Source organism: Lacerta agilis, chromosome 3, assembly GCF_009819535.1.
Source record: "Lacerta agilis isolate rLacAgi1 chromosome 3, rLacAgi1.pri, whole genome shotgun sequence".
NCBI classification, from domain to species: domain Eukaryota; kingdom Metazoa; phylum Chordata; class Lepidosauria; order Squamata; family Lacertidae; genus Lacerta; species Lacerta agilis.
This window is the reverse complement of record NC_046314.1, coordinates 47284133-47303898: the sequence shown is the minus strand read 5'-3', so window position 1 is coordinate 47303898 and position 19766 is coordinate 47284133. Positions and strand designations below refer to the sequence as shown.

At 38.1% G+C, this 19766-nt stretch overlaps 1 protein-coding gene across 2 annotated transcripts in view; it reads left to right on the top strand.

Moving 5' to 3' along the window:
- Positions 1 to 14293, top strand: part of ATG5 (autophagy related 5) — a 28428-nt gene extending 14135 nt beyond the window's left edge. For both annotated transcript variants that reach the window (XM_033143522.1, XM_033143524.1), the window contains exons 4-8: positions 2106 to 2184; positions 3384 to 3546; positions 5909 to 6003; positions 10785 to 10902; positions 13803 to 14293. In XM_033143522.1, the coding sequence (XP_032999413.1) occupies positions 2106 to 2184; positions 3384 to 3546; positions 5909 to 6003; positions 10785 to 10902; positions 13803 to 13939 (592 nt within the window). In that variant the 3' untranslated portion in view covers positions 13940 to 14293. The remainder of the gene's footprint in view (positions 1 to 2105; positions 2185 to 3383; positions 3547 to 5908; positions 6004 to 10784; positions 10903 to 13802) is intronic.
- The last annotated feature ends 5473 nt before the right edge of the window (positions 14294 to 19766 follow it).

The following is a 19766-nucleotide window of genomic DNA, read 5'->3' as shown; positions in this document are numbered from 1 at the left end:
AGAGATACAAGCACAACTTCTTTGTGGTGCTAGAATACTTAATAAGTTATGGGCTGATGTTTCCCTTCTTTCTTCTTGGTGAGGCAAGATATGCCTGATGACTTTTTTATTATTTTGAAAGATGGAATGAATTTAGGACAAGGATCTTAGTGCTCACCTGGCTAGAACCAGATGTATAAGAAGTTTCATGTTTATTGTCTTAATTATTAACATTTTTCCTTCCTGGTTTCTGAGTTTTGTACCAGGTAAATTTCTTATAAGTTTGTGCCTGGGGATTAATTTCCACTCACCCTACATATGTCCCTGCTTGGACCATACAGGTTAGAATCATCCCTAAAGATGAAGGTTCATTAGCTAAGAGTTTTCGACATAATATAACAAGGAGTTCTTGACTCCTTAAGAAAATTTTCTTTAAAGTTTTTCTGTGACCTATTTAATGATGGTGTATGGTGGTGGGTTAGCGGCATAGTCATGCTGGCCACATGACCTGGAAGCTGTACGCTGGCTCCCTTGGCCAGTAACGTGAGATGAGCGCCACAACCCCAGAGTCAGACACAACTGGACCTAATGGTCAGGGGTCCCTTTACCTTTACCTTTATGGTGGTGGTAGCCTCCAAGTGTTGTTTTTCTAAAGGTCTGAACAGTTGCTAGATGCTACCCCTCTACCTATATTCAGCTGAAGTCTCTTTTAAGCAGCTGCCTGCTCTACATGCCTGCAGGAAGCAAAACAAACATAGCAGCAACAGGAGGATTACCATGTTTCTTCTCCCATTGTCACATTTTCAAAAAGTTCTCCCAGCAGTTGCCTATTCCACATGACTGGTAGGCAGCAAAACAAGTAACAGGCAATTCTTGCTATTATTCCCCAGCCAACTTTCCCCAGCCAAGTCACTCAAGTATCTGCCTGTTCCAAATTGCTCAGTCAGCAAAAGAAACAAGCAGAGCAGGAAACTGGTGGATCCTTCACATCTTCCCCTAAGTGTATTTCCATACTAGAAAAGACTGGACCTGTTGAATTTCTGCCTGTCATACAGCTGTTAAAGGCACAAGAGCCTTCAATGCTACCCCAACCCAAAGCCTAGGTTTCCATCCTGTACCCAGCTGTAAGAGTAAGCCCTGTTAAATACATAGTCTTCTAAGTAGACTTGTATGAGTGTCTGGTTTTTAGCACCTGCGCAGCAGGCGATATGGCGAAGCCTCTTTGCAAAGCCTTCACATTAGCTTTTTTTGGGGGGGAGGGGAATCTTTAACATCCACCCACACTTATTGTGTCATAGTATTTGCAGAAAATAACTACCTGATTTCAGAAGACCCCACCATAGGAAAAATGCATCCTGGTTGTTAGAGGGATAGGAAGGGCATGCTACAGAGATTAAGACAGAAGCGGGTAAACTGCACTAAAAAGAGAGGGAAAACAGCAACTCTTTAGGACTGCAGGGATTCCTACTACCTACTCACCAAAATCCTCACTTATCAGTCACAGCTCTTGACTTCACTAGTTTGCTGAAAACACTTTGCAGGTGGGAGCAGCCAGGCTGGCTCATTTCACGGAAATTGCTTAGAAGGGTGCATGCACATTTTGCCAAGGTGTTATTCCTAGAAGGGCTTAAAGACTTACCTTTAAAAAAAATGCAATCTCTGAGTCTTGAACTGCTGAGCTATCCAGTGAAGGCCTTCATGTGCGTTGGGTTGGCAACACCCAAAGAATGTTATGCCACTCTATCTTTTGCACCACGATTGTATGTAGGACTGATTCACAGCATATTTTTTTATTCTGCATCAAATTTTCAGGTAATGCTCTATCCACTTAAGAGTGCCTTTTGTCAGATAGACAGATTATAAAATTATATAACACATAATCAGCATGTATTTTTCTTAAACTTTGCTATAGTACTATTGCTATTGTCATGCACAATGGCTTCAACAAAGTTCTGTGATGAATGTAAAGAGGTTTGCTGATAAATGGCTTTTGTATTCAACAGGCTTCTTTTGAAGGTTTGGGGAAAGTGCTTGCTTTTTAATTTTTTATAGAAATCTTTTTTAATACAAATTTTCAAGTATGAAATGGTCATTTATTCGGTTTTAATGTTCCCTTTTGTTACTAGGCATTATCCTATTGGTTTGCTTTTTGACCTTCATGCTTCAAATACAGCCCTTCCATGGAGCATAACAGTACATTTTAAGGTATGTTTATGGTGCATCTTTTTCAACACTTCAAAAGCAGAGGCAGCTCATGTAATTATAATTTCTTATATGCTTGAGTGAAGGGGAAAGGGAAAGCACTAGCAGACAGCAAGTGAGGGTTGCTGGTTTTGCACCTGCTTTCTGTCGCTGACATTTGTCCTTTAGGTGATTGCATTCTTACTCTGCCAATTTTTACTGTATTTTAATCCTGTCTGTTTGAGGGTTTGTTTTATATTGACTTGGTTTAATGCTCTACAGCAGTGGCTACATTAGCTAAGTACTGTGGGGTCCCTGTTTTTCAAAAGCCAAGCCATGGACCCCCTACTTTTGAAAATTTTGATATCTCTATGATCATTTTTGTTATGTGAATTGTGCCACAGACTACCTAGGTGGGTTTTGTGGCCCCCCTGGGGTCCATGGACCACCAACTGGGAGCACAGCTATACAGTTCTAAATGTAAAGATCAGATTGTGGTAAACCACCTTGAAGATTGTTTTTATGGCAAAAAGATGGTATATAAATGTATACAAGTTTGCCTGTCAAGAATTGCCTACCACTTTGTCCCTATTTTCTTTCACATTTTGGCTTGTATCCATACCTGCTCTTCCATGTACAAAAGGCCTCTTTCCCTTTGTGGTTAGGGACTGCAATCCGGTAGAGGCCCCCACTACAGAAAGGCTTTTGCCACTTCTCCCTACATCTCACCCCACACCCAGCATTACGTCCAACAGCATTCTGGAACGGCTCAGTTGCTGCTTATAGGAACTCTGGATCCAACCCCATGAATTTAGTTTAGCTTCACTGAAATGGAGAATGGGTTCTAATCTGGAAGCCTTTCAAGCAGCCTCTCACATGCTGACCATTGTGTCTGCATAGAGCAAGCAAGCCAGAACAATGATCCACAGTAGCTCAGAATTTGGGTTTCTGGAGGGGGGGGGACCTATATGTATTAGAACACTTTACTTTTATTTCTTTATAAATGCCTTCTGTATAAGATACACTATTGCTTTACTTTAACTATATCAGGAGTTGGAGCATCATACATTTCCTAGTGCAAAGCAGCTTTACTTGCACAGTTAAAGTTCTCTTAAACCCTTGGGAATTATTCACCATGGTTTGTCTTGGTTGTTGCTCTAGAATAAAAGTTGAATTGATAAACTACTCACCTTTGGATGATCATAATTTTGTACTTCTTTTAGAATTTTCCAGAAAAAGATCTTTTACACTGTCCCTCAAAGGATGCAATTGAAGCCCACTTCATGGCTTGTATAAAAGAAGCAGATGCCTTGAAACATAAGAGTCAAGTTATCAATGAGATGCAAAAAAAGGATCATAAGCAACTTTGGATGGGATTACAGAATGGTAAGTACAATTTCGAAGTAAAACAATTAAGTCTTTGGCTCAGCTTGCATACAACTCACTATGATTTGTTGTTGTATGCTTGAGCTGAAATAATGTGGTATGGAGAAATATTTCTCTAACATTTAGTTTCGTTTTCACAGAATCTTTATTTGTTAGAAACCAGGGAACATTGTTTTATCACAAACTGATTAGTTAAAACAGGCCACTTTAATAAGTCATGGTTTGAATTTGGCTTGTTCTAAAGCAGGCAGAGTTGTAAGCCAAGCCTGAGTCTGTAAAAGTGCAACTGCAGAGGAAAGGTCCTTTTCCCAATTGCATGGGAAAAGAGGAGAGGAGGATGTAGCATGAGAGCCCAAAGGTTTTCTGAAACTCATTCCAGCTCATGCATGTAGCAGTAAACCATGCTTTGTCATTGTGTGCAAGCGCAGTATTTATTTTAGCACACTGAGTTCAAGGATTTTTTTAAATGATAGCTTGTCAAAAAAAATTTTGAGTGGCTAATGATAAATGCTTAAGATAATTTTATCTGAATGTGAATCATATCTGATACTTAAAATGTCAAGTGTTTAAAAAAATGAGGTGTTGACATAGCTAGTGTTATACAACTGAGAAGCTTTACCTTTTGGATCTGCTTAGTTGATGGTTGTATGACTAAATGTTATTTTCTAGCCCCTTTGTTTTCAGTATTAGTGCTGTACGTTATTTAAATACTATCTAACCTTTTTCATGTTATTGGATGTTGACATAGTTCCTCTTTCTTCAAGTGTTCAGATGTGTGATTATTTCATGGAGGGTGGTAAAAGAAAATCGTAAACTTTCCATCACAGCAGTAGCCACACATGGCAATCTAGATGTGAGAAGTTAACTTCCCTCATTTGATCCTGTTGATTAGGAACCCATGCAGGCAGTCTTGAGGAAGGGTTTTTGGAGTACATAATAATAGCATTGCAGAAGACTAAATAATCACATAGGATTGGGCTTTATTGTGGGAAGTATTCAAAGCACTTAAAGGCAGAAAAATAGAAATGGGAACTTTTAGTTTTGTTTGTGTTCTTTAATCAGTTTATCAAAGATTCTCTTCACTTACACTTCTACTTCAAATCTTAAGATTATTTTGGCTTGTTTGGGACAACACAGTGGTAATTCCAATATAACTGTAAGAGGTTGCTTAGAAATGTTGGTTGTACAGGTTTCACTGTGTGTCATTGGAAACTGCACCTGTGGAACCCAACAGATAATGTTTTGAAAGCTTTCAAATACTAATTTTATATTTCAGGCCTGAGTAAAAGAGAAATAAGAAGAACTTATGAAACCAAGAGAACTTTTTAAAATACATGCTGTATCTTTCAGTATTGCTTTCATTATGGCTTTCATTATTGATGGGATGATTTTAAACCTTTCTGAAACAAAATTCATGACCACAAAAAGAAAAGAGAGTAGCAGTTGTGATAACTGCCTCATAGTTAATGATACATCTGCAAGTTGCTTTTTCTATGAAACATGCATTTGTCATCATACCAATAACAACTTTGGGTTTAACTTATAGTTGATTTAATAGTTTGATTCAATGAAGCTTCTGCAAGTATCATTCAATACAATGCCAAATGCTACTGTTCAAACAGGGTGGGGTGGGGTGGGATGTCAGAGCACCATGTGGGCTGACAGTTTGAATCCAGGACTGTGTATAATGGCAGAAGCAGGACCCTCTTGAAGTATAATGCTGGAAGCCCCTCCATTGTAGGCTCAGTTGTATATATGTGTAAATAATTCATTTATCCTAAAGGCCCCACAGTCTCCAATGTGCCTCATTTCCAAAGGAAACACAAGCCCTGTGTAAGCCCCTGGACCCCAGAATCTTGTACTGCTTGAGATTGAGGTGCCATGTAACATTAAAATCACAGATTTATAGAGTTGGAAGGGACCACAGGGGTCATCTAGTCCAACTCCCTGCAATTCTTAAATCTTTCACCCAATGTGGGACTTGAACCCACAACCCTGAGATTAAGAGTCTCATGCTCTACTGATTGAGCTATCCCATAGGGCTCAGTTCAGCTTGTAAATGAAGAAGCATATAAGAAAACACAAGAGTCCAGGAATCGCTCAAAGGAAATGGCGTCCAGGCGGATTTTTGCTGAAGTGGCAAAATATCCAGGAAAACAGACATATGGCAAGCAGGGGGGTTATATTTATTTTTTAAATCACTTTTGGAAGAATGGCAACCCTAGTGTTTGGATACTTCCATTTTATTTCTTTTCTGTATTTCTGTAGGCAACATGCAACAGTAAAAAATAAACAGAAATTTTCTTATGCCCTATTCTATAAAAAAAATTGCATAAGTATATTGTTTTCATTTTTCCCCCAGACAAATTTGATCAATTTTGGGCTATAAACCGAAAACTCATGGAGTACCCTCCAGAAGATAGTGGATTTCGCTACATCCCATTTAGAATATATCAGGTAAAGGATAATTTTAAAAAATCATTTTTCACATACATGTTGCATAGTCTTTTCTATTTTAGAAATGCTGAACAGTTCTTATATTTGTTGAGACCTTTTGCTGTGGAAAGAAGGAAGAGGCAAACATGAATAAATGGTATTAAACAGGGCATAACTTTTGTTTAAGGATCTGCCATGCATGCTTTTCTATTAAGACCATCTGAAGGTGTGGGTAACTATAACCCCTACCTTTGAGCTGTTCAGGCAGACTGAGATAGATGCCAGTTGCGATACGCCCCTGGTACCCAAGCTTAAGCCTGGGTTATACCTGGTCAGAGATAGCCCATTCCCATTGGAGGGAATGGCAGGTGTAAAGTGGTTACTCCATTGCCCCAGTTAGCTGTTACAGCTGCTGCATCCTGCTATCACCATTGCCTCACCTGATGAGGTGCCATGTCAGCACTCTTCTCTTGTGCAGCTAGCCTGCCTGATCTGTCTGAGTAGACACCTGGCTTTTATGTGCCTTGTTCCACATCTCAGTCACACAAGACTCTGGGCATACATAGCCCTGTGTTATACCTGTTGCTTTCTTGCAATTCAGCAATCTTCCCTTACCCTTTGCCACAGTGATGAGAAGTGTTGAATACAAGGAATTATTACCATGTAATAACAACTTCAGGATTTAGTTCAAATTAGGTAATTTTATTGTGTTTCTTTCCTCTTGTTTTGGAAAGTTATAGAACAGTAGCATGAATAGTGTTTGTTTAGGGAATGCAATGTAATAAGCTTAATAACAATAACAATCTAATATTGACCTCCCCTCTCTCCCCAAATTAATCCAGCTTCTGCAGCACAATTAAGTTTAATAGGGCTCCTGATCCTCTGGAGAGACTTTTTCCAGAGTGGTGGCAAGTGATCACAGGAGGAGGAGGGGTCAGGAAACTTTCCTTCTGTGGGCTTCCTTAAGTTAACTTGTCTTACAACCCAGACCATAGTCTCCAGCAATCACAGTTTTAAAAGTTGGAATCCATCTACAGTCATTTAAGTACCCTGGGTCCCTACTTTACCATGTCTTTTCTAAGTTTTGTCTGTGTGATCACTCTGCTATCATTGGTTCTACCAGCATATGATACCAAAAAAGCTAATAGCTATAGCTGCCTAATGTACTTTAACTAACTTAATTTTTCCTATGCTGATTAATGCTTTTCCATTCAAGAAGGAAGAAAAGCCAGAACTATGTTCATAAACCTCATTTTAGCTGCCTGCATAAGCTTTACTATGCCATGCCAAGGCAGTTGCAGTTTTCTATAAACACTGCAACCATTGTAATTTGTGTTAGTTATTGAAGGAATACAAGGAATTTGAATAAACTGCAAGTAAAATTAAGGTTTTTTTGGGTGGCATCTTGAAGAAGGTGGGTAAGAGATTTGTAAGCAGTCTGTGTGGGATACTCAGTCTAAACATTTGCCATAATTTATCCACAATTCTTGAAATAATGCTGCTCTTAATCATGTAGGAGATCAGAAAGTTACATTTACTCCTTAGAGCATATCCTGCCAAATGAAAGGATATGAGGAAGACATGGGTTGTTGCCCACATATGATTAGGAAAATTGTCCTTAAACTATTTGTGACCAAAATCTTTTCAGCATTATATTGTCTAGACAAAATTGTAATAAACATTACTGTATAAAAATAAATAAGTCCTAACTTCATTCCAGATGTGTGTGTAATTCTAATGGCTGCCCTTAATTCAACCACAGTCTTTGAGACATTCATATTATTTAGGTTAAGTATCACTGACATTACTTTGATACTGTTGTAGACATAATGATAACATTTTAGGAAATAACAGACCATGACAACTAAAGGTTTCCGCTATGGGTGTGCTACGTGTATATTTGTTTCAAATTCCTTAAGAACTATATAATTATTAGCTTTCAACAAATCGTACTTTAAAGTGTGTGTGTGTTGTATGCAATTTAGTATTTGCAGATGACATGAAATCTGATTATTTCCAATTGTTGGCAAATATTATAGCTGAAATAGTTGAAAATATAAGCACATTGTTAAGCTAAAGGATTCAGTGCCACAAGATGTGTCAATAGCCACCAACTTAGTGATGTTAAAAGGGGATTGGACAAATTTATAGATGATAAAAGTCTATCAATGGTTATATTCTACCTCCAGGAATCTTCTAAATGCCTCAGCTGGACATTGAGCACTCAGAGTGCTGAATACAGTAGAAAATGGATTAGGGGAGGTGAAAGACACAGTATAGTTACAAGATATATGTGTTTTCAGAATATGACTTGGTATGAACCCGTGTGTATGCACAGTAAATCCTCTTTACCTGGATTTCTGGTAGCAGGGTTCTTTTTTGAGGGGCAGGGGTTGCATTAAGATGTGAAGCTTTTGTTATTTGGGATTAGTTGTAGTAATGGGTCTGTGTGGCACTTGAAAGTGATTGTGTCTTGTATTTCAAATTGTAGCAATAAAGATTATGTAGTAGTGTCTTACAGAAACGTATATTGACAAAAGTGCTTATAACATCTCAGCTGAGCAGCCAGCCTCTAGCAGTCATTGCAACTGTGGAAAATGTTTAAATGTTTTTTTTTTTAAGCAAACAAAACAAAACAAAACACTTATCCTTCCCTATCAACTTTGATAGGCTCTTTTTGGAGTTGGAGAGATGATTAGGCAACACATTTGGTGTGGAATGTCCTGGTTCCACTTCATCGCCTCAGTCATTTTCACCATAGTGCTGACATTGCTACAGTGGTGGCATGATAGGTGTGAGAAGATGGAGCTCTGTACCTTCTTGCTGCCCTCCAACCAATCTATCATCTCCCCAATGAGTTGTCAGGGTATATCAATCTCATCTTCATCACTGTGACAGTGGGCTTGATGCCCTTCAGCGTGTGTGAGAGAGAAGAAAGACACCCATACACATATATACACACCTCTATTTGATGACATGAACTTGAGCATGCCAAGCAGGTACTGACTGCAGGAATTCACCGTACGAATGGGTAGAACATTTATTAACATAGCAAAAATAAAAATTAATTTCTCTTTTAATTAAAAATAAACTTTTTGGGATTATGAAATACTTCTGTTAAATTTATTATTTCGAGTCTTTTTGGGGGTGTGTGTGCATGCTGATCTATCCAAAGAAGGACTATAGTTCTTATACTGTTAAGCTGTTGACATATGGAAATCATAATATGGTTACAGTGTGGGTTCAACATGTAAAGTAATTTGCAGTGGTTTAAATACAATTAGAGAACCCATTCTTTTATGTAGATGTAAAGACTAGTAAGTCTGTTGGCTTTCTTGAATTATAATTTGTGGGTTGTGCTTTTTATGTTATGATTACATCCTGTATAAACTGCTGGCTTAACTGGATTTTAAACAGTGTATGTAAGCCAATATCCTTACCAGAAGACTTGGTAATATTTAGTCAAAGATACCTGTGGACAAAGCTACAGGTAACTTGTAACTTGTGCATGTTTAACTTATGCTGTTTCAACTTTACATAGTTGAAGACCGGCTGGTTGAAATCACACAGATTACCGGTAAATGTACAGAAAGCATAGAGTTCAACAGCTCTTTTTGCACAGGGTTTCCAGGCGCAGAAAGAGATTTTAAGCGCCCTGCCTTGCTTACCAGGCTCTGGGGGGCTCTCAGGAGACCACAGATCATCCTGCAAAATTTCACCCCAGAGCACAGTAAGCAAGGCTGAGCGCTTTAAAGTGGTTTGCTTCTTTGGGAGGTGAGACCTATTTGGCGCATCAGCTCTGGAAGGTACGATTGCTCACATGGGAGCTGTTCCAAGGGGATGGATTGACTACACACCTTTTTGCATATACACACCATCCCCAGAATGTAACACCTGTTCAAGTTGCGAGTGACCTGTATTATATAATTATGCATATTAGTTTAAGATAACTCTGCCATGTTTAACTACTACATCTCTCCCAGTTTTTAATTCTAGCTGAGACATAAGTACAAAGTAGGTAAAATTCTTATGGTAAAATTCAGTTCAAAATGAATTCATCACCCCACCTCACACATGAAGTTTGATGTGGTACATGGCTGACCCAGATGTAATGCTAAACCATGGAAATGTCTTATGAGAATGAGCCACAGGTGGGCCTTGTGATTGCTCGCTCCTCTGGGATCACTACAAAGAGAAGTTTAGAACCTTTAACTTCTGTTCCTGATTAACCATCAGTAGCTGTGTTATCAAACACAGCAAACTGTGGTTTAAGAAGCTGGCTTGTTTCAACAAACTGTAGTTGATACTAACCACAGTGTAGGGTTTGGACATAATGCTGAACTGTGATTAGTTGAAAATGAAGGCTTCCAGTCTACTTACAGCTTTGCTGGTGGGGCCAGAGTGCAAGCCTGAGGTTACCCTATGCTCATCCTTGTAATGTTAAAGCAAGGTTTAGCATTGCTTGAGAAACATTCCATAGACTTATATACAGCAGTTACTCTTTGCAAACTAGAGTAAACTTAAGAGTAGATGACACCTTTCCTCTGATCACCACCTTCATCTTCCTTTCCTATTGCCCAGTCCAACATATATCAGCATTAAAACGTCAACTACTACTGTCTGTAAAATTCCTGTGTATAAAGTATCAAAGAAAGTAATATAAATTGAGTTTTATAGATTCTTGTAACCTGCAGAGCCAATTTGTTTGCAGTATTTCACAGCGAGCCTATTTTATTCATTATGCTGACGTAAGGTAGTTACATATAGATGCTTATTCGTTACTTTTTTACTGTTACTTCCAGACCACAACTGAGCGACCTTTTATACAGAAGTTGTTTCGTCCTGTCGCTGTAGATGGACAGTTTCATACACTGGGAGATCTCCTAAAAGAAGTTTGCCCTGCTGCAATTAATCCTGAAGGTATTAACTGAAAATATGATAAATCTGATGGCTCCAGGGAAAATTATTTTTGATCAGCTGCTATTTAAATTATTATCTGGATTGCTGTGTAGGAAAATCAGTTACAGTCCTTTTTAAACATACTTTACTAGCAGAGTTTAAAGTTGTCTCAGCCTTGAAATATAACTGAGTTACAAAAGTTAATTGAAAGATGATTATACTGAAAATATTCTACAAAATGTAGATGTAGCAACCATGCATTTTTGAATCTGCAATAGTGCACCATGTGTGAGAAACAGAGTAGGGTTGCTTGAACTTAATCCTAGGCATGTTGGGCAGTACTGTACTGTGTATCTTGGCTAGGTAACCCTTAACTTGTAGTGTTGGGTTAATTTAGAATTAAGTTTGAACATTTTGAAAATTAGGACAATAGGTTAGCACCACCAGTGGCTACTAAAACGATGCAGTCTAAGATTTGCATGCTAAGTATATCTAGTGTCTGGTTTTAAAGAAAGGTGCATCAGAAAACCTATTTTTCAAGAATATACTTACTCTGATAAATTTGCCCACGACTAGTGACAGTGGCAGACCTCAGTAATACTCTCTCTTTGGACTTATCATTTATCAGTTGGGCAATTTTTTGGATCAGATTATAGATATCTGCAGAGTGTCATACAGTGTGAAGCACTTCTAGATGGTGATGTTGGCTTCATTTCCACCTACCCACTCTTCATGTTGTCAGAATAGGACACTGCATGGGTATGATGCCATCATTTCAGTCTGAAATGTTTTCTGTAGCAATGTTACTGTGTACGTATTGCCACTATTTCTCTCTATCAGAATATTCCCTGTGCCTTGTGCTCACAACTTAAATCATTTTATTCTGCCTAAATTCATTAAATATTTAAGTAGACCAGGCATACATTGTAGGTGCTATGATTTTATTCATTTCTCACAGATAGAAGCCCGGAAGAAGTTTAAAGTATTAAGCTTTGTATTTTTCTTATAAACAGCACTCCCCTTCTGTTTGTGATCATGGGATAAAAGCTCTCTAAGCTTGTATATGTACTTTTTTACTGCTACATCATGTAGTGTGCTCTTAAGATTGAGATCTCATTCCCCAGGAAGCATTTTTTGCCTAAGATTAATTGCCCTTTTAAAGTCAGTGTTTGATGGATTCCTTTTGGCTGGCTATATCCTGACTCAGTTTAACCCTCTTTGACCTGACCCCACCGACTATTACCACAGTGTCTGAGGCAGAAATCCTTCAGCATGATGTATGCAGTGCAAACCCCAGGCATGTGGTTCTTCACAGCTTGGATTCAATTAGCTGGATTTTTACTTATACATACAAGTAAAAAGTGTGCTGTTAGAGCTTTTCATGTTTTCATAATTTTGGGGGGACGGGCTGGGAGGGGGAACAGCAACAATCCCCTTTTCTGTTAGTGGATGGCTCTGCTGGATCCAAGGCTCTTCCATGATCACAAAGGAACCAGTTGGATTGTACTCTATATTTACACACACCCAACCATTCCAACTAGTGGACTCTGCCCACTAGGATTCCCACCTTTGTTTCTGTCTTAAGATGTTCCACTCAGGCCTATTCTAATTGCTTTTGTTAGTGGAGGTATGTAATGTAAAGAATAGGGCTTTCTCGGTGGTGGTGCCCCAGCTTTTGAAAGCCCTCACTAAAACGGTATACCCAGTGTCTACTTTAGTCTTTTCTGTGCTAGGTTAAGACATTTTTATTTACCAACGTATTTTAATTTGAATAATTGCTCATTCTTCTAATTATCTCACAGTGTGCTTTGTAATTTTCAATTCTTTTATTTGTTATTTGTTCTGTATTATTATAAGTTTGCTTGTTTGTTTATACCCTGCCTTTTTCCCTGTCAGGAACTCAAGGTGGCCTACCAATAAAATAGAAACAGCTAAAAACATAGGAGTTGCATCATTTAAAAACAATTAAATATTCATAAAATTAAAACTATATATAAATATTAAAAATCTATTAAAATATATAGAGCATTACAATAAAAATAGCATGGCACCAGCCCTCTCATTAAAAGCAGTCAGTTCCCAAAAGTGCTGGAATAAGAAGGTATTCAGCTGCCAGCGGAAGGACAACAAGGAGGGAGCCAGTTCTAACTTCTTTAAGGAGGGAGTTCCAAAGTTTGGGAGCAGCTACCAAGAAGTGCATTGCATTAGGTTTTAATTATTTTATTATCTACCTGGAATCTTTTTAAATGAAGGTCTATATAGAAATCTTTTAAATAACCCCCTCCCACTGTGCCTTGTCAATTATTATTATTTAATTGTGATTAATGTGCACTTAGGTTTGAGTGGAACTACAAAATAAGTAAAAATTCATTTCACTCTGTGTACTTTGAGTAACACTTAGTTGAATACATGCAGTAGGTTGTATCCAATGGTTCCTGTGCATGAATGGAGAGACCCTTGTTTGCACAGTGGGGCTTCCTTTCCCCCCCTGCTGTGTAGCCCACCCCCACCCCCCAGCAGATTTTGGAGGTGGAGTGTGAAGGCAGCAGGGTGAGGAGAAGAAAATTCCTGGTGAGAGAGCAGAAGCCTGCTCATATGACATGATTTCACCCAACTTACATGGTGGGAAGAACAGTAAATCCATTTTATAGCCTATTAAAATCATAACCATTGCAAAAAAAAGACAATGGGGCATGAATCATTTTATGATTCATATAGCAGAATACTTCCTTTTTTTAGAATTAACTTTACATTTATCACGAGGGGTCATTCAGTTAAATATGAAGTAGCAAGATGATAATCAAAACTACAAATCACGGATTCTGCAGAATTTCACTATGTAATGAAACCAAATGCACTTTACTTCAAGCATGTGTTTGCCTGTGAATGTTTGATAAGTGATCTGTCTGTTTCAAAATTAGATGGTGAAAAGAAGAACCAAGTGGTGATTCATGGCATAGAGCCGATGTTGGAAACGCCAGTACAGTGGCTAAGTGAACATATGAGTTATCCTGACAATTTTCTTCACATCAGTGTTATCCCACAACCTGCAGATTGAAGTGTCAACTGGTATGCATGAGGATCAGCCTTTGATTGGAGCAACAAAGTCAACTTCAAGTTGTGTCAGGCTTGATGAGGGTGACATGACCAAAAACTTTTGCTGCTGCAAGCCAAACAGGAAGAAAGATCCATCATGTGATAAAAGGAATTGGACAGGCTATATTTTGCATCACCCGTGTTTTCTCCACTGCTGTCATTTAACTTCAGCTGTGACATAAGAAACTTTATAAGGCTGCTCTAAGACTTCTGTTTTCTTGTTAAAAAATTGAAGCTGAAAGCATGGGGAATAAGTGGAAATAAGTGCCACTTTGTATTTCTTAATAATAAATAAACAGGGGTATTTTCTAATGTTGCAATGGCTTGTCTTTACAGTGAAAACACTGTTTTATTCTAGAGAAGTACACAAACAGTTGTATAAATAATTACTTGCAGGAACCCATTATAAAAAGATGAAACTAAGCTAAACTCCTTACTTTGGAGTAATGTCTCTTAAATTTTATACTAGGAAGTTGATTTTTTTAAATAATCACAGTGTGTTTTGTATTTCACAAATTACATTCTGATCATATTACTTGAAATGAAGTATTGGTGACTGCAGTATATGACTAAGTTTCAAGTAATATATGATTGGACTCTGTTGCATAATGTATATTGAGATGGCCACTGAATATACTGAAATGTATGCCTTATTCAAGCAAGTCCTAAGTCAGAAATAGTATAAGATAGCTTTATTAGAATATATTCTTAAAAAGACAAACAAATATATTGACTCTTGTGAACAGCAGCATGCTCCATGTGAAGATCTCCCTCATGCCAGATTATCTGCACAGATTGGAGGATTTAGGGGGATGGGTCTTAAATTTTGTCTCAAGCTCCCAAAGAATGATTGAAGCAAAACCTCAACTGCTGGATGCAGTGTTGTCCCACTTCCTAGCACTACTTTTCTGCTTTGTGGCAGCTCCAGCAAAGTAGTTCTGTGAAATTGTCATAAAACAAGAGAAAATGATACTGTGATACTAGACTTGCTCTGCATAACTTAATAGTTGATAATACAGAGTTGGCTCTAGAGGATGAAAGGATCTAGCATTTTTTGCCAAGACAGGGCTGCTGACTAATTCTTAAGGTTGAAAGCAGCATAAGAAATGTTTTGCTCCATGAATCCTGCCCTCTCTCTGGCTAAGGAAGGTTTCTTCACCAAGGATTCCAGCTGGAGCCCATGCAGAGGGGAAATGGAAAGGCCTTGGAAGGAAAAATAGAATTAAATAAAATCAAAAAGAAAAATACAAAGAAAAATGGGTAGATGAACTGATGTATTTTACAAGAAGGAAAACTAAGACTACAAAGGAGGATTCTACTTAACACTAATCTGGAACAATCTAACAGGAAATATGGGGTTATTTTACAATCTAAATCATTTTTAAAAGTATGCCTGTAAAGCATCTTTACAAAATGCTGAAAAGACTGGAGTTTCCTTCACACTGTTTTGCCTTGCACTTGTCCCAGCATCCTTAAGAAAGATGTGATACTGTTAGGTAGATAGGAAGAAATTTTTGGTGTAAAGCAAGGCTGGGAAACCTGTGGCTCTCCATATAGTAATGGATCTCAGTTTCCATCAGCCCCATCTAGCATGGCCCATGGTCAGGTATAATGGGAGTTAGTCCAACAACACTCAAAGGGCCACAGGTTCCTCAACTCTGTCAATAATGGTCTAATGTCTCTAATCTCCTTTAGTAAAATAAGCAACAATCAGTGAAAGCTAGTTTGGTGTTACTCTGCTGAGAGAAGGATTTGCTGACGGGAATGGGGAAGGAGACAGTTTGTGGCAGTGCCTCCTCCCATGTCTGTCCTGGTGAACCCCTAAGCCTTCAGGACAAGTTTGGTGATGACAGGGAACTGCAAAGCTGAGAATCAATAATAAAGGCCTCTCTCCCTGTTCTACTGGCGGATGCCTTTTGTCAGCAAAGTGACACCAGCTGGATTCCACTCAATAAGTTGCATTTTTGGCAATGCAAATTTTATACTAAGCTCTTACATAACTGTTTTGCCCTGCTCTGGACCAGCCTTCTAAACATGTCTTTTTCCCTAAGGCATTTAAGCTGTAACTTGAGTGTACAAAGCTTTCACTGAAATAATGACAACTAAACTTTCCCCCTTTTTGTACCAATGTTACTTCTTTTTTAACCCTTTCAATGGCAAATATTAAGAATTAGTATTTTGTCAAATAAAATTTCAGTTCAACAGTTCTGCAAAAACGACTTCATAATTGATTAAATGGAATGGAAATATGCAGCCTGTTGAATCCAATTCAAATGTTTATAGGCTGGTTTACGGATTGGTTTACTCATTTATAATAATTAACATTTAAGATAATTGAAGGAAATAGTTGCTGGGCATAAAACAACTGCTTTGATGTGGAATGCTTTGATGAGTAGGGTGGGCTCTCTGCTTCAGAAAATTATTCTTCAGCATATGCAGGGCATCTAAAACAGTGGCAGGGTGTGTGGAACTTGTGTACTTATGGCTGTAGTCTCTCATGTAGTTACTTTGCACAGATTTTGAATGCCTGAAGAAGCTTTGTGTCTACTCCTGGAAACCAAACTTGTCTGTATAAGTTAGCACCAGAAAGGCATTTCTAGTCCTAAATTAATACACCACACGAAACCACTGTTTTTACTGATCATAGATGTTAAACAATGATTTGAGCATTAAACACACAATGGTCACACCATGGTTATAAGCTGTTCATTTGCTCTTAATTTTTTATTTGCTTAGCATTGTCTTCATTCTACAGAATCTTCTGGAGTTGCAGTACCGGTAATTAATGAGACTTGGTTTGTGAATTCAGACATCACACCAAACTATAGCTAGCCCCCAAAGAACTGTTTGCAAATGTACTTAAAACGTGGTTTTTGATTTATGGTTTGCTTGCCAATTTCAAATGCTAATTTGTCAATTGAGAAATGTAGCTCAGCTTCCTCAGCCATGGTGGGATGTGATGCCTGAATTTAATCAAGCTTGCTTTTGTTTACTATAGTCTGAGACTAAATATTCTAATAAAGCAGGAATGCAAAAAAAAAAGCAAAAAGCAGTAGCTCACTTTTTCTGGCTATGTCGTAGTGCCAGCTATTCACTAAATTAGAAGTAAGGATGTTACACCCCTTCTGCTTCAGTGTCATACCAAGGGCAGTTTATTTGTTCCCAGTAGCCATTCAGGGAAGATTCTCCCATGTAGTCTTGTTTGCATATTTATGTGTCTAGTGTAAGCTTGAGATGGCGTATATTTAGTTGACCTGTTCCTAGCTTCTGCATATAGGAAAATGCTCTGTAGCTGATGGCGCAACCAATGGATGATCGGTAGCCGAATTCACGTGTGCACAATCTCATGATTTAAGAATGCTTTGGAGGATAACATCTGTTTTAATGAGATTAAAAGTGTGTGTCTACTTCCATCATTTGCCTTAAGGTGTACTGAACTAGTGAAATTTGTCTCCTTTAGGTTGACATTTTGCTTAGCAGAAAATGCAACTGCCTTTTCATCAGAACATAAATGGAACTTTATCCCAAAACCTGAGTCCTTCTAGAGCATAGTTCTTGGAGTCCTCAGCATGATACTTGAAACCAGAGTAGCCATAACTGATGTCACTTTATACAGTAGCTCAAGACAAAAATCAAGTAGGCCAGTGTTGTGGTTCAATTACAGCATCCAGGTCTCTAGTGGTCACTTTCACCCTACACAGCAAAATGAAATCTAACTCGCATATACTTGTGATGACATCTCAAATGTGAGATAACAAAAGAGATGGGGAAATTCAAGCAGGTGCCAATTACACACACACACACACACACACACACACACACACACACGTGATGCACTGGTAAAGTGGCTAATAAGGAAAAGTTACTTGGATCACAGTCACTTCCCCACAGGTCCACATGCACAGCCTCCTAACACAGTTCTTGAGCAGCAGCCCTACTTTTGCTGCCTGTTAAAAAGTCTTGTGGAACTCAGAAAAATTGACAAAACAATATTGTGACATGCCATGCAGCTGTAGGCAGGGCCTCCTGTTTAAAATGGACTTGGAGAAAAATCCTACTAAATGTGAACAAGTCCAGAAGATATCCTAAAGTATTTTTGTTCTGTGAACCGCCCTGAGACCTCCGGGTATAGGACGGTATATAAATTCAATAAAGTAGTGCATAGGATCATAGTCACAGAGTATAAAAACTGGGTGGTTTTGAACAGCATGTTTTTTCTTCAAATGTATGGCGACTTTTATATTAAGTTTGACCAATACTCTTTGCATTGTAAGCCTTCTGACAGGGCCTTGTTTAAAACAAGCAAACAAACAAACAAATCCTGTCTTGCCGTTTCCTAACACAACAAATATAAGGTCCTATAAATAATATGGTCTGGAAATGGAAAATTAATAATTACTTTATCTTCTTGTGCAATTAATGAAAGACTGCTATTGATAATGATAAAGCAAAGCAGCTAGAGTCATTGTACAAACAGGAAAATGTAAATACCATTCTGCAGCCATTGTAATAAAAAGTACTTCCCCTAGGCCTCAAGGTGATTGTTCCTCTGTATTTACAATGAATGGAATACCATGTTTCTTCCAAGCATGTTTACTTCTGTGAACTGATTAAAATGTAAGACAGGTTTGTTCACTAGATGGAAATACTGAAATAGTTTCTCAGAAAGTAATTCTGATAATTTATTTGCATGAATTTATTTTATGGATTCCTTAACATCTTTTGCAAGTAATTGTAATGAGAAAGTTGTCTTTGAGCTACACATTATTTGAACTAAGGGGTTCAGAGCAAGACTTTGAAAAGCATACTCTTATCCCTAGGCCAATAGTCATAATCTGGCTGAGTTTGTTGCATTTTAGGATAAAATAATAGAAATGTTAGAATAAACACCCTGCTTCAGTTGTACAGTCAGAGGCACTCTTGATTTGTGTCTGCCATTCCTGATGGAGCACGGAAACAAGCTTGCCTATCTCCTTAACAAAATTAAGGCCAGACACAATTTTCTAGTTACACAGAGTTCCCCTGCTCAGATAACTGCGGCTTTTCTTTTTTTAAAAAAGAAAACCACCCTGAAACACAGTAGTGATTGAAGAATGTAAACGAGAATATAATAACCAAATAGCAAGTCATGTCTGCATCAGCTGCTGAACTCCTGCCCCAAGAATTTAATGGAAATTGCCCTAATGCCAAAAGGTGACTTTGCATGTTGTTTCTCTTTCCCAATATTTTCTGGCATCAGGTACAGTATATCACCTTTCTACTGATGAAATAATTTCCATTTGATTGTGGAAGAAAAAGAGGTCAAAGAGATAAACAACTACCTGACATTTAGAAAATACCTGAGGCAGCCCTGTTTAGGGAAGTTTTTAATCTGTGATATTTTAATGTATTTTAATATTTGTTGGAAGCTACCCAGAGTGGCCGGGGAGACCCAGCCAGATGGGCGGGGTACAAACAAACAAACATAAATTATTATTATTATTATTATTACTATTACTATTACTATTATAAAAGAGGGAAATACAATGTATCATTAAAGGGTAGCAATTCATTTTAATCATTTGCCAGCACAGCTGAAAATAATTACTAATAAATAGGAAACACTGATTCTTAACTTCCCACGCTCTCCAAAATAGTTTGGTTTTCTATTTCTGAGAGCTTGCATCTGGATTTAGGTATCATTTAGATAATGTGCACAGTGTTTGCAAAGGATGGTGGCACTAAAGCCTGCTTTAAACATGCGCAGATTCCTGTATCCCCATTTAAGAACATAAATTTGCTCTGCTTCA